Source organism: Thermobia domestica, chromosome 11 (genome assembly GCF_964235325.1).
Source record: "Thermobia domestica chromosome 11, izTheDome1.hap1.1, whole genome shotgun sequence".
NCBI lineage: Eukaryota > Metazoa > Arthropoda > Insecta > Zygentoma > Lepismatidae > Thermobia > Thermobia domestica.
In genome coordinates this window covers 174,737,164-174,752,960 of record NC_137464.1, presented here as the reverse complement: position 1 = coordinate 174,752,960, position 15,797 = coordinate 174,737,164, and the positions used below count along the sequence as shown (strand labels likewise).

Below are 15,797 nucleotides of genomic sequence, written 5' to 3'. Positions count from 1 at the left end.
GATACTTAATGCCAGTTTAAATGACATACTCTTTAGTGTATTTCCGTCTTTAAATGCATTTTTCCTGTCTTTATTTGTGCAGTTTACATCAAATTGAAATTTTCCAGTTTCCCTGCGCCACACTGTACATACGTGGGGTCTTTATTAAAGATGTCCTCTGATCCACTTACCATTGGCTGGGATAAACGAAATTTGGTACAGACATTAGTCCTTTTCTCCAATGTCCACACACTTCCAATTGCTTTAATCACTTATGGAAACCTTGATTGTAGAAGTCCGCAGATTATTCCAGAATCCTTACTTAACCGCAGAAATCAACGTTTCATCGTATTTGAAATGCTTTCCCTTCAAAAATGACTTCATGATGAGGAAGATGAAAGTAAAATGGTGCAAGGTCAGGGAAGTGCGGAAAGTGGGGAAGATTTCATTCCTGCAGGATCATGCTTCTGTCTGGGCGGCATACGAGTTCAAACTGGAGCGTTGTCTTGAAGGATACTGACACCTTTGCTCAGCATTCTACGCCTTTTGATTTTAATAGAATCCCGTAATTTCTGCAGCAGTAAAGAATAGTATGTCCCTGTAATTATGGTATCCTTTGCCAGGAAATCCATCATCACTACTTCATTCTGGTCCCAAACTATTTTCAGCATTACCTTGCCCGGTGATTGTTAGATACAGGCTTTCTTTGGAGTTGGTGACTTAGTATGATTCCATTACTTTGACTAAGTCTTAGTCTCTGGGTCATAATGATAGACTCACGATCCTGAGTTATTAATGTCAAAAAAAAAAAAAAAAAAAAAGTCGTGGTTTTCGTAGTACAGAGTCAAAAGTTCTTGGGAGAAGGTGACTCGCTTGTGATTTTGAAAACGTGTCAGTACCCAGAGAACCCATTGGGCAGACAGATTTGTAAATGTGCATGGATTATTTTTTTCTACATATCTCACAGTTATCTTGTCATCTTCAGCTAGTTGGTCAAGATGGCAACTTCCTTTTGCTCAATGGTATCTTCCTCTTGTCCAGTGGTGTTTTTATTAATGGTGGACTGAGGTCACCTGTAATGGGAACCGTTTGTACGGAAACCTGACGAACCTGACGAACTTGAAGATGCCAGTGATTCACATCATATGATGAGCCTTCCTTTCCATAAGGTTCTTTTGTCTCCTCAAATATTTCCTTTGATGTACGGCCTCTCAATTTCAGAAACTTGATCACCTCTCGGGATTCAATTGGATCCATGTTCACATTTTCGTTCAGTTTGGTGCCTCTAACACAGAAGATATTGGGAGTTAAAAATGAAATATTCCTCATAACTTAGAGAGATTTGTATCAATACAACTGTAAAATTTCATTATTCTGCAATATGTACAAGTAGGTCAGGGGAAATCTTTGATGCATGTCCCATATACTGTCAGATTTACTCAATTGCGTTTCTTTATTATTATTATTTTAAATTTATGTATCGCCAAACTTTCGGACTACTCTTTTTATATTTAAAGAGAATGTCTGAAGTTAAGTTTTTTCCATTCCGAAAGTGAGACCTTGAAAATTTTATTCAATGCAGTTAAGAGTACTGTGAATTTTAGATGAATATGTTGGAGAGGCTTTTAAATGTTTTGAATAAGTCAGTGTTTTCTGACTTGTGTTTCTGGGTTGTTTTTTAATATACTGTTTCTTTCAAATATCTGGAGTAGATATTAGCAAATTTGCCTTGTTCAGGACACTTCTCAGAAAATTCTGATTTCATCTCCTAACTTCCAAGTTAATATATACTTCCACTTTTCAATATAAGTTTGTCGTTTTTAATTCTTTTAATGTCCGTAACTCATGATGTGGTTACAACGTCTCTAGACACCTTGTGTACCTGAAAAGAAAATGACAAATTATTATTTATTCGAAACAAATTTAGAAAGTTGGTGCAGGTAGATGTTGGTTTAAAGCCCCACAACCTCGTCAAGGTCTCCACCGTCTGTGAGGGCCTACTTTTCACTGGAGAGGGACGTAAGATCATATGCACCATACAATCTTACGCCGGAGAACCAGATTCTAGGAAATCCCTTGATATTTCACTTAGCAAACTCTTTGGAATTCCTTTAATGCCAAAGATTTTGCTGCGATACTTTATCAAGTAACTTGCTAGTGGATGATGATGAGATGAAGGGTGGGAAGAATTCTAACAAATTCCTTGGTATTTCACGACGCAAACCCCTTGGTATTCTTTCAATCCCAAAGGATTTGCTGCGACATTCTACCAAAGAATCTATCTATTAAAATGCTACAATAGCAACTAAAAGCCCCTGAGCTCCAACCTATAACTTTGGCTTTCAAATCTTTCATTTGCGGTTATGTGTGATTTCACGTTTAACAGAGACAAACATTTTAAGTATGTGTACTTTAAATAAATTAATTAACTAGATCTTTTTCATAAAATTTATGATATAATATTATTGTTCAAAGCCTTTGTATTTTAATAAATCTTCTCTAAAATCAATGCACGTGAATTGCGCTTCCATCTTCCGAGTTCTTTTAAACTATATGTTGTGGACGTTTGTGGTCAATCCTTTCGACAATGAGATCTCGGAAACTACAGGCTCTAGAAAGATGACGTTTTCACTGGTCGATTGCAAATTTAGCGTAGATTGTCCAGTTCTAATTGAATATTTAAAAAAAACATGGCCATTATTTCTTTATTAGATTTTTTAGGGTACACTGGAAGCGTTGAAATTAAAAAATAAGCATCATATCTTACGCGTTATACATTCTAACACTACACTGTTGTATATAGGGATTGTATATGTCTCAGGCGTTTGTTTCATGGCCAAATAATAATGAAAATGGAAGGATAACCATTTCTCCTAAGATGAATCTTTATTTTTGGAGTGTTTTGCCCAATGAACATCATATATAACTGCCATTATAATTAATTGTGTATGTAATGTATTTGCTTATTACATACTGCATGCAAGAAGAAAGAAAACATGGTCATGCATGAATTAGAAACTCCAACCGGAACTAGGCTCAAATCTTGCAAACAGTGCGAGATATTGAGAAGAAAAAAAAAAACCGATAAAATCTCCCCTTTATGATACGCTTTGCCGATTTTTTTCAAGACTTCTTTCACTTGTGTCTGTAAAGGGACATGTACAGATGTTGTGAGGAATGAGAAGGATATTTATGCTCATATGCAAATGATGCGCTGTGTAGAGAGTGCAGGTTCAGCTAGTTTGTTATTAAAAAAGTAAAAACAAGGACAGAAAAGATGAAATAGAGGATTCTGATGTGTGTGTAGAGAAATGGTGATGATGAAGAAATAAGGAAATTTTGAAGAAAGTGTTCAATGTGAGCAATTAAGAAATAGGAAGAAATGAATGAAAGTTACTATGAATATAGAAGAATATTGTTGCAACAATTCTTTTTTTTTTTTTTTCCTAACGTTAAATTTTCATAATTGTTGATATATTTTTCCATAATTGTCATCAATCAACTCAATGATTTAATTAATACATGTTTGGAAGTTTGAACAATTGTTGGTTTATCTTGGTGTTAGTAGGAAAACCAAAGGAAACAACATCACTCAAACGGGCAATCAAGACTGCCTCGGAAGAAAAATATTCCGAGTTAAACCAAACGTTCTCATCTCTAATGAAGGTGATCTCCATGTGTCACACCCGGCCTCACATTAATACCTGAACAAAAATATTACGAAGAACTAAACCAATAACAAAATTTACTTTTTAAACAGTATACTAGCTTTGGCTAGCTGGGGGCCCCGCTTTCAGACCCCCGTGTTTGCTCGGCCTACGGTCTCGCATCTCTTACTATCAATAGTGAATTTCGTGCATTTGCTCTTCATATTTCCTGAATTTGCCCAGCTGTGGGCTTCGCCCCCACACCTTCACCTTTGCTCGGCCTACGGGCCTCGCACCACTTAAACCCTCAATTCTACCGAATTTCAAGTTTCTTTTCCTATTTCAACTATCTAAAAGATAAGATTCTGTATCCCAAGAAAACGCCTATTTAAATAACATGGAGATTTCTCCATCCCACATTTAGACCCCCTAAAAATTAAAAATATTAACTTTTGGCAATTTTCCTGTCGGTTAGTTTTGGAAAGCTACCATCATGCCAAATTTCAACTTTCCACGCCAATCGGAAGTACTCTTGTAATTTATGTCAGTTCATGTAGTTTTATATGTAGTTAGGAAGGATATATACATACAAGGTAGACTATTAATGAACTGTACGGACAAGCTGTAAGAGGCAATTTCTTACATCAAAATAAGAGGAAAAGTTCATATGAACCTGTGTTAAAAGTCCATAGTTTCAAAGCTTATTACGGAAAAACTATATTTCAACAGGCCCTATATCGAATTCGAGAAACTATGGATGGTTGTCCTTATCAGCGTAAAGGGAGTCACGCATATAAAATCTAAAATGCATATTGCATCAATGTGCAATAGGTGTACAGAGTGTTCCCTGCAGGGTGTAATTCACGAACATGCTGTCAACCGAATTTTGAGATACGCTCTGATTTTATGTTTGGTCCAAAGTAGGTAAAGATAAGCCTTGACAGCACTTAATATGGAATCCTTTGGCAGGATGTCGGAAGTGTTAAGGACTGTCAGCAGCACGATCTCTCGTATTCCGGAAAACGCGTGATGCGATGTTTTCTTTTGCGCTTATAAGAGAGAGAAAGAAAAAGAAGTGAAATATACCTTGACGAAATATATTGCAGCACACGTTATTCCAAACACAAGAACACGTGAAGCTACCGGTTCCTAACACTACCGACTTCCCTCCGAAACATTGAGTGTCCATTGTTGTCAAGGTTTACCTCTTGCCTACTTTAGACCCACCTTGAATTCAGGACATATCTGAAAACTCTGTTGAGAGTATATCTGAGAATTACACCCTTGTAGGGAATACCCTGCACATCCATTGAACACTGAACATTGCTGAAATATGCACATTTGGATTGTGTATCCGTGACCTCTTTTACTCTGATAAGGATAACCATCCACACCCCTTTCTCTAATTCCAAATAGGACGTGTTAAAATTTAGCTTTTTCACAATTTTGGATAGCCCTAGCTTTCAAACTATTCCCCATAGATCCATATAAACTTTTTCTCTTATTTTGATGTGACGAATCACTCCTTACAATTTATCGGCATAGTTCATTATTACGTTATATATATATTATACAGGGTGATTCACGAAGAAGTGGAAAGACTTTGGATGCTGAAAGAATGAGTGATTCTGAACAAAAAAAAAGTTACATAGGTCCGATTCTCAACAGCGAGCCACAAGTTGTTAACTATTTTGGACACCTCACTGCAGAATAGTATTTTCTTACTCGGCGTGTAATTGCCATTTGGGGAAGTGTTATAGTGCGTTGGAAAGTTACGGGAATGACCTTTCTAACGGTATATAGTATGGTACTCTAATGTACATGATAGGGAAGTTATTAAGGGAAATTTCTAAAATTGTCTCGAAAAATTTTCCGTTTTCTAATAATTTGTGAGAATTGAATGGAAACACTGTCGCTGAGGCAGACATAAAAAAAGAGGAAGGGGAGGACTAATTTCCTAGTCATGGTGTGTTCCGATCGCGGTGTGATGCAATCAGTTGAAGAACAAGAGAATATTGTCATGAGTGTAGAACGAAGCCCAACTACCAACACTAAACGGATTGTGTCACGTCGCCAAAGTAGGGTCTGGCACAGCAATCCGTAATAGTAGGATTTTCATTCGCCATCTTAATCGCGTCAGCCTCAACAGGTGGATTGGGCGATGGAGTCTCGTTCACTGTCCTGTACGTTATTCTAACCTTACCTCCTTGGATTTTTGTGTATGGGATGGTTAAAAGGGGAGACGTACGAAACCAGAGTCAATACAAGGTATAAATTTGTCGCTCTCATCAACAGTGCTTGTGCCCGCTTGAAGAACAACCGCGATGCATTAAGACGTTTTACCCAAAGTACCCTAAACAGATTAGACAAATGCATTGAGGTTGGTGGTGATACCTTGGAACATTTGTTTTAAGATTTGTGATACGTCAAGGAAAAACAGAAATTTTCGAGATTATTTCTCGTCCTAGCGAAATTGAATTTTTTTTTTTGTTTTACTATTTGCTGTTTAGAAAAAACGTGCACTTTTTTTTTACTTGCTGTTTAGATGAAACATGCATCTTTCCAAACACGTTTCGTTTTATTCTTCTTATATTAACTTCCATGAAATTCTTGTGTGGCTCTCCTTTCTGTTTTTTGATTATTATGTCTCGGAAACAAAGATTGCCTTCTGTCTTCGATTTAGTAGTGTAGTCGGTAACGCTCCCGCCTTCGGTGTGAGCGGGCCCGGGTTTGATTTTCGATGGAGTCACTTGATCGAAAAAGTGTAAAAAAGCTTTTTCAGGCCAGTCATCCTGAATGAGGTTTTCCTAGATTTTCCTCATTCACACCAGGCAAATGCCGGGGTGGTACCTAACTTACAGGCCCTAGGCCACTTCCTTCCTTCCCCAATCCTTTCCGTTTCCCCAGATAGTGTGCTCGCCGAGGGACGGCATTCCTCAAACGTGACGGGCTAAATGATTATAGGTGTCGAAAGCCCAGAAATCTCAAATCCTAAATCCTGTCTTCGATTTTATTATGATTGTTCAGTTCCGTATTTGTTCGTATTCATTGGTTTTCAGAATTTCTATTGAGCGATTTTTTTTTTATTACTAGTCATCAATGTTAGTACATTTTCTCCTCATTCACTCTGAAAACTAACGACTTAAAACTGTTCATCGCTGTTTGATTTTTTTTTTTTTTGTCTGGCTCGGCAACAGTGTTGCCTTCAAATTCCACAAATTATTATAAAAAGGAAAAAGCTTTCTAGACAGTTCTATAAATTTTCCTGTATAACTTCCCTATCATGGCGTTAGAGTACCATACTATACACCGTTCGGAAGGTCACTCCCTTACCTTTCCAACCCGCTATAGCACTTCCCAGAAGACAATTACATGTCGAGTAAAAATACTTCCTATAGACAGGTGTCCAAAATGGTTAACAACCTGTGGCTCACAAACCATTGAGAACCTGTGGCTCACAAACCATGTTCCAGGTTTTTTTTTTTTTTTTTGTTTAGAGGGGCCGCGGTGGCTCAGTGATAGAGCGTTCACGTCTGGTGCTTGGAGTCCCGGGTTCGATCCCAACCCCCGCTATGTGAACTTTGTGGTGGACAAACACCGTGTGCGTGGGTTTCCTCGGGGTTCTCCCGTTTCCTCCCACTTTCTTCATTCCACCATTTCATTTATTAATCATCACCGTCTCCTTTAGCCTAATCGGCATAAGCGTGGGGCGTAAAACTCAAAGATTTCATTTCATTTTTTCTTTTTGTTTAGAATCACCCGTACTGTCAGCACTCAAAGTATTTTCACTTCCTCGCGAATCACTATATATATAATTGATAGTGTCACGAAGAACCTTCTATGTATATTATGTATTTAGGTTTTCATTTTTCAGCTAACAATCATTATTTTAAGATTCAAGCTGATTTTTTTAAAGCTTTTCCAACTATTTCAGTATAATCTGCTTGTTTATTTGCATTGTTCCAGACCATTTTATACAATGAAGATGAATGGAAAAGTGTAAAATCTCCTCATTTGGCTGGTCAAATTAAACAAATTCCTAGAAAATTTCAGGTAGCCGGTCGCTTGATTTAAATTTGGAATCTTGCTATTGCTGCGCGTGACTGCTAACTGTAGAATGACATTCTGTGTACATGAATATATTTTCTTATAGAAAAATGTGAACTTAATTTTAGAAGTAAGTTTTGATATCACAGAATGAACGTGTTATTTATATTTATTTTAAATGATATAAGGTTATACGATTATATGATATATGATTATACGCGATATATTTATTTTAAATTTTCTGTTTCAGTGTGTGTATGTAACTGAATGAGGCTGTCGATCAATATTCTTCTAGCAACTTCCTATAAAGCGAATAACACATTTTATTTATTTTGTAGTCTTGGTGGTTGGGTTGCTACCAGGGCATCAGGTATGAAGAAAAATGTATATGGGAACATTGAAGACTTGTTGATACATGTTCGTATGGTAACCCCAACTGGAGTGCTGGAAAAACGGTGTCAGGTTCCAAGGTTATCGTGTGGCCCTGATTTTCACCATGTGGTTCTGGGTTCAGAAGGTGTGGTGCACTTTTTTTTTTAATTTTTAGCATGGCAATAACATCCCGCTTTTGGTAGCTTTTTTTTTCTATCTTTGCAGTGTGCCTTACTAAATTCTTTTCTTCCTTTCTCTTCGAAAACTGCTTTTATGTATTGATAATTATTTATGTCAAACTGCTTATAGCTTTTAAGTGTAAAAATAAAATAAAATAAAATAATAAGTAGTAGCGTCACATGTACACAATATGAAGAACTTTGGTTTGTATGGCGTGCTATTTTCTCAGCTAACCAGAAACACCAGAAGTAGTAGTAGATTTCTACCACTTCTGGTTTTAGTAGAGATACTATAATGGAAATGGTATATATATTTGGGACGCTTAATTGATTCTAAGAAATCATTTCTCGCTCTCTATTACCGTTTTTGCTCTATAGCGATTAACGATTAAACCGGAAGTGGTTCATTTTTCCCACTTCCGGTTTGAATAGACGGTTAAGAGAGAAGATAGTAAGTATTTTTAGTACGCTAAATCTGTTCAAAGATAGCTCTTCTCGTTATCTTCTATCGTTTTTGCTTTATGTACAGTAGATCAATATTGAAACCAGAAGATGTAGTGGATTTCTAACAAAATTTTGTATCCTATCGGGAACCAAATTTGAGATCACGAGCATTGACATATGTATAACATTTGAAGTCCGCAGTGCAAAGAAATAGAACATAATATTCAGCGAATGGCTATTTTAGCTATTCATCTAAGTGCAAAAATAAGAAAGGAGACGTTAATTGCGGATTTGCAAGTTCTTTACGATTATTTTCCCAATAAAAAGGTACATTTTCTACAGGCCAAGGTAGTGTATTCAAAAGTAAGGTGAATTTTCAATTTACTGAGAAACATATAAAGATAAATATCTGAAACTGTATCATGTTTGATACATGGTATCACACTAATATTTGACAGGAACCATTTCGATCCAAAATGACACCAAATCGTTCATGCCCTTTGTAAAGAAATGTTGCTCTAGGTATCCTAACCAGGTAACCGTAGCCAATTGTGCTTTTTCCAATGTATCAAAACGCGGTGGAGGTTTTTTTTTTTTTTTTTTTTTTTTTTTTTTTTTTTTTTTTTTTTTAAGGGGATCAAACGAATGGTAGTCAGAAATATCCAAATCAGGGCTGTCCGGAGGATGGCCAAGAATTTCCTACTTTAAACTCATGATGTGTGCACTACAGGTGCGTTGAACGGCACGTAATCATGCGTTATCGTGCAGAAACTAGTAACAACACGCTCTCTTAGAGCCCCATTTCATTCTGACGTATGGCTGCTTTCAACCTGTCCATGGTTTAGCAGTACATGTCAGCAGTAATGCTCGTACCTTTTGCCAGAAAATCAACATGAATAACACCCTAACTGTTCCAAAATGTAGTAGCCATTGTTTTCTTGGGAGACATTTTGGTCTTGATTTCTTGACCGGCGGGGATGACGGATGTTTCCATGTCATGCAGTGGAGTTTTGATTCAGGTGTCCATAGGGGTATTGGGGTTTCATAGCTCGTTATGGTACGATGAAGGAATTAATTTTCTTCATGGGCATATCGCGTAAAGTGGGTCAGGGAAATGTACATTCGAAAGTGTTTTTAATCCTCACCCAGATGTTTTTAGCACCCAGCGCGTGCATACTTTCTTGAAGCCAGGTTGGTCATGGACGATACTCCTCACTGAACCATATAAACACGTATAACCAACTAAACATTGAGAATCTCGCCATAAACTCCGATAGAAGCAATTATTTTACAACTAGGCTACATGGTGTCGCTACGGTCGGTAGTTAGAGGAAATTATTCAATGTTGCGCCACATGGCTACAGTCGTTACTACTGTTCTGTATAGGTACTATTGTATATCCTAAAAGAAATGAGCAGTAGTGTGCGTAGTACAGTAATTTAAACGCACATCATTTGAAAGTTCCGTATTATAATGTAGGCCTATATCTGATCTATGGGAAGAGAAGAGGAAACATACCAATAGGGCATATATTTATCCTGTGAAGAGGGAATGTAAGAAGAGAAGTATTTCACTAAATCAACTGACATGAAAAATATTTGAGAGTCCCCGCGTAGCATGGTCGCTAACAGACTCACCTTTGGTGCAAAGGGTCTTGTGTTCAATTCCCTGTGGGAAAACTCGGTCGAAAAAGTAAAAGCTTTTTCAGGCCAGCCATCCTGAGTTAGGTTTTCCTGGAATTTCTTCAATCATACCAGGTAAATGCCAGGATGGTATCTTACATAATGGACCCAAAGTCGTTTCCTTCCTTCCAGTTTCTCTTGCAGTGTGATCGCCGAAGAGGTCATCTTTCATACATGACGGACTAACATGGCCTAGATGATAAAAACCTAATACCTAATCGTAATTAAAAAAAAAAAAAAAAAAAAAAAAAAAAAAAAAAAAAAAAAAATCATATTTGAACTGTAAGGTTTGTAGCTTTACATTCATTAAAGGATTGGCTGACATAAATAATTGAGTGTATATTTGAAATGCGGAATTTTCAGCTTTGGATTTATTGAAGGATTCGATTTTTTTAGAGAATTGAGCCTTCACTGGTCTAGCAGAAATTGCTTTGCAAAGGATCATTGCTGTAATGTACAATTCATTCAATTTTGGTCCTTTCCTTTCTCACACATTTTCGTAGCTTGTTGAGAACCTTCAGGTAATATTACTGATTCATAATGTGATTCGGTAATATCCATTCCACGACAGCAATGAGTATGAAATTCACTTTCGATTTGAGGGAGTTTTCCAGCGTGTGAACTAACCTTTTATATCTGGAAAATGCAAGTTTCACAACTAGTCATGATTCTTTGCAGCAAGTTTTGTTGTACTACCAGAAGTTCCGTTGTGTCAAGCTTTTCTGCTCCTGTTTAAGGTTTTATGGTTACATATTTGCTCGAAACTTGTCGGACCGACCTTCTTTTTTTTATTGATGTCCAGGATGTGAGTGCAGTCAGTTATGCTAATCCGACGATCGTTTCGAACAAAATGAAATGAAATGAAATCTTTGAGTTTTACGTCCCACGCTTATGCCGGTTAGGCTAAAGGAGACAGTGATGATGAGTAATGAATGAAATGGTGGAATGAAGAAAGTGGGAGGAAACGGGAGAAGCCCGAAGAAACCCACGCACACGGTGTTTGTCCACCACAAAGTTCACTTTGCGGGGGCTCTGATCGAATCCGGGACCCCAAGCACCAGAGGTGAACGCTCTACCAGTGAGCCACCGCAGCCCCCTCGTTTCGAAGAACGTCAGTAGTTTTATCCATAATTTTTTCTGTTCATTCTGTGATAGTGTAGTGTGGTCTTTGATCGTTTTTAATTGTCCTCACGTCCCATGGCGAACTATTGGTGTTTCTCAGACACATACACACATGTAATCGTTTGTAGTAGTTTTTAGCAAATTCACTTGGTGATCGGTTAATGCGAAGCTTGAATTTTACATTAACCTTTTTTTCCGGCAACATGATTGTACAAGTCTACTATCAATTGCTGTTTGTAGATTAACCACGAGTGACAGTGATCCCGGAATTTTATCATGAACTTCTCGAATCTTGAAGATTGCTTCCGGCACATGCTTTCCGTACTGCTACACCCATACTTCCGTTCGTTTTTTAAAGCCAGATTTTGTAATTTACGCACAGTGAGAGGGCTTTTGAAAGAGCGTATGTGTTTTACATATCAGAATTCTACGTAAAGTATCTTTGTTTTCTGTAGTTTGCTTTCTCTATTTTCTTTCTTTTCTTTTTCTTTTTTTTTTAACATGAGTGCAAATGTTAATTACTTTTTGCATGCTGCTTATGATTCAACTAGAAATTTGTTTTGCGTGCAATTTTTATTCTAATGATAAATGTATAATAATGTAGGTGTGTGTGTGGTTGTGAAATACAATGCTTGAATTATTACAATCATAATTCTTTTTTGAATTAACAGTAATAAAACGAGATCCCATGTGAAACACGTTTTCTTATTTTACTATCTGTACCTATAAATTGTGCTTTTTAAGCAAATACAGAAATTGTTACAAATCTGATTTTAATAAAATAGGCTTTTAGTCCTTCAACTTAAATAGGATTCTGTTACATTATCATCAACTGAGAGAACGTATAGAACCTTCTACCATGTGTTCTTATATCTGTAGTAGATTCTTTTGCTGAATGTTAGTCTTATTTCAGTTGCACTAGCTTTCCCAGTAATACTTCAGTAAGTATTCATTCCTGGTAGTTGAATTAAGGAACTTCACTACTATGGGTTTGTATTTTTGTTGCGCATGTTTGCAGATCCAAGCCTGGTTGTGAGCACGACGCCTACGATATAAATCCAAGTAGTCCGTGCTTATGAATCCTGTGTTTATGCTTATGAACTGGAATTACCCTCTATGTTATATAAGAACTAAAGTAAAAATCACAATCACAAATCTGGGCAGATAAACATTAAGAAAATTTTATTTGCATAGTCTCATTCTTCCCTTTACTTTGGTAGGTAATAATATTTTTTTCCTTCACGGAAAGCTAAAAACAGACGAATATCGTCAATTTTCCTAGTGAAGTGTCAATGGCGTTATTATTATTATTATTATTATTATTATTATTATTATTATTATTATTATTATTATTAGTAGTAGTAGTAGTAGTAGTAGTAGTAGTAGTAGTAGTAGTAGTAGTAGTAGTAGTAGTAGTAGTAGTAGTAGTAGTAGTAGTAGTAGTAGTAGTAGTAGTAGTAGTAGTAGTAGTAGTAGTAGTAGTAGTAGTAGTAGTAGTAGTAGTAGTAGTAGTAGTAGTAGTAGTGGTGCTGCTGCTGCTGCTGCTGCTACTACTACTACTACTACTACTACTACTACTACTACTACTACTACTACTACTAACTGTTAAACGATTTGTGAGTGATTCAAGATACAATAAATTACTTTTTTGTCGTTTTCTGGCATTGTGCATTGCAACTCATAAATTCCGAGTTAAAGATAGTCATAAAATACACGCGGTTATTGTTGGACTAGTATTTCAAAACCACTTTGAAACGAAAGATGAAAAATCATGATAAAATGTAGAGAAATATTACCAGTAAAATAATAAAAGAATGTTTTCAAACATGTACTTCTTTTAAAAATTTTGTGATGCTCAGGCAAACATATTCACCAAGCTATATTTATTTAAATGTGCATGCAGTCTTGTAGTAGTAAGGGGAAGGCATCGGTTCTGTGTCTCCTTCTCGCTACAGCTCTGGCAAAGAAATTATTAAATTCAATGTGTTAAAATAACTTGCACTCTTGTGCTGCCACTCAGATGCCTTGTTGTCTTTCGCTTACTAACAAGCACTAGCACATTCCACAAGAACAAACATATTCGTTTTCTTCTTTATTTATCTGTTATAAATTCTATCATGTGTGAAAATAAATATTTCTGTACTTCGTGCATCATATTAGAAACTGGGGAGTTTTCCCTGTGATAGTCGGACGAAAAAGATGTTTTTTAGTATTATTAGTACTAATAGAGATGTTTTCTTCTGCCTTTCTTCAAGGTACGCTTGGAGTGGTAACTGAAGTCATACTCAAAATACGTCCAATTCCTCCATGCAAAAAATATGGCTCAATTGTGTTTCCTGATTTTGAATCAGGTATTAGTTGTTTACGGGAAGTAGCAAAACATGTAAGTACTAATTTCTTTGAAAATTATTATTTTAAGTTGAATATTTCTGGACCTCATAAGTAAAGAAAGTCATGAAATTACATATGATTTTACATAAGCAAAAAAAAAAAAAAAATAAAATAAAATAAAATAAAATAAAATAAAAATAAAAAAAAATAAAATGAAAAAAAAAATAAAATAAAAAAAATAAAAACTTTCCTTAGTAAATTGCAGAAAAAGTAAAATAATATACCGTAGGACGTCGACAATCCGAACGTCAGAAATCCGAAATGTCAATAATCCGAACGCGGTCCCTAGAAGCATTTTACATTTTGTCTTAGCGCTAGCAATAAAGAAACAATAGGATTGTCCGTCGGCTTTGTGAAGTAAATGTTTTTTACAAAAGCCCTTTTCATATGTAATTGTTTGTCATACATAGTTGTATTTTTTTTTCCCCTTACGCCTATACAAGTTAAGTTTTAAGTATGAGTTACAGGAACAGTGTAATTTAGTGTACGAACAGGTTCTTCAGAAACATTAAATGTAAGTAGCCTTACGTACGGTATTGTAATTACTGTATGTACTGTAGAACCACTGGACCGATAAGAAAGCATACCGTACAGTATATTTAAGCCTAAATGGCATTTTCTTGGTCATTTTCGAAAATCCGAACTACCTGTGGTCCCAATTAGTTCGGATTTTCGACTTCCTACTGTATATAGATATGAAAAATTATAGTATTTTACCTTATGTGTATTAGAGTTTTATTACATGCCAATAATTTCAATGAATATACGAATATTATCTGCTTACATCTTCTTTCACGATCATAGTATCTTAATGTGTCTAGTTGAGCTGCTTTATTTCACATATTTTATCTTCTACCTTCTTCCAAAGATTTATAAATTTGACTTTGCTTAAAGCACTGAACATCTAAAACTGTACAATCATCCTGTTTCACTAATTAAAAAAAAGTTACGAAAAATTACATGACTAAATGTGTAAAACTTATAAAAAACTGTTATTATTAAGAAGTCTGGTAGGTGCAAGTCCCTATAACTGCTTGATCCCTTAGTAGTATGAAAATTGTTGAAAAAAAAAATCTTACGTGTCCAGTATCTTAGAAAAGAGTGTATTAAAACATCTATAAGTTAGAAAGGAGTGTAATTAAAAATGTATATAGCACATACAATAACGAATTATACATGAAAATATACAGAAACTATCCAAATTTCATACATACTGTTACAAATGTTCGATGTAGTTTCCTTTCATCACACGACATACATCTATGTGGTAGTCTAGTTCGCCCCCACACACACTCTAGCATATCCTCCTAATGGTCGTAAATGCAGCTGTAAATGCATCTGGAGCCCAACCGAAGTTATTGATAGTCGAGGCACATACACTATATCTTTCACATCTCCCGAAAGGAAGGAAACACAAACAAGAAGATTAGGAGATGTAGGATGCCATGGTAATAGCGTCAAGTCATCTTCAGCACATCGCCCAATCCAAGTGCGTGAGAGTTCTTCGTTTAGGTAGCAACACACTTCAATGTGCCAATGGGGCGATGCCCCATTAAGTTGGAAAATGAAGTTGTTGGAATCCTCTTTCACTTGTGGAAACAAACACAACTGCACGCTGTTCGATAAAAACAGAAAAAAATAACTTTTTATATTCAAAACACAAAATGCTTTCTGCTGCACAGACACCATTTTACAAACTAGACTTGTGCTGCCATCTGTCACCACGAGATACGGTTAGGAATATGGGAAATTAAACTTTCAAATCTGTTCTTTCGCGTCATCGTTAGCATAAACGTATTGTGTTCAGGTTTTCGACATAATTCACTTTAAAACCCGATAAATCATTTCTGTGTTTGCTGCGTGAAAGGTGTTAAGTCCAAAAATCATAAATCATCATCATGTAACAAAGATTCGGAGTCAAAATTCTCTGCTTG

General features: G+C 36.1%; 1 protein-coding gene across 1 annotated transcript in view; it reads left to right on the top strand.

Moving 5' to 3' along the window:
• The window catches only part of Agps (alkyldihydroxyacetonephosphate synthase), a 95,169-nt gene that overhangs the window by 48,920 nt on the left and 30,452 nt on the right, over window positions 1-15,797 (top strand). The window contains exons 7-8 of the mRNA XM_081731333.1: window positions 8,012-8,190; window positions 13,728-13,855. Coding sequence (XP_081587459.1) covers window positions 8,012-8,190; window positions 13,728-13,855 — 307 coding nt within the window. The remainder of the gene's footprint in view (window positions 1-8,011; window positions 8,191-13,727; window positions 13,856-15,797) is intronic.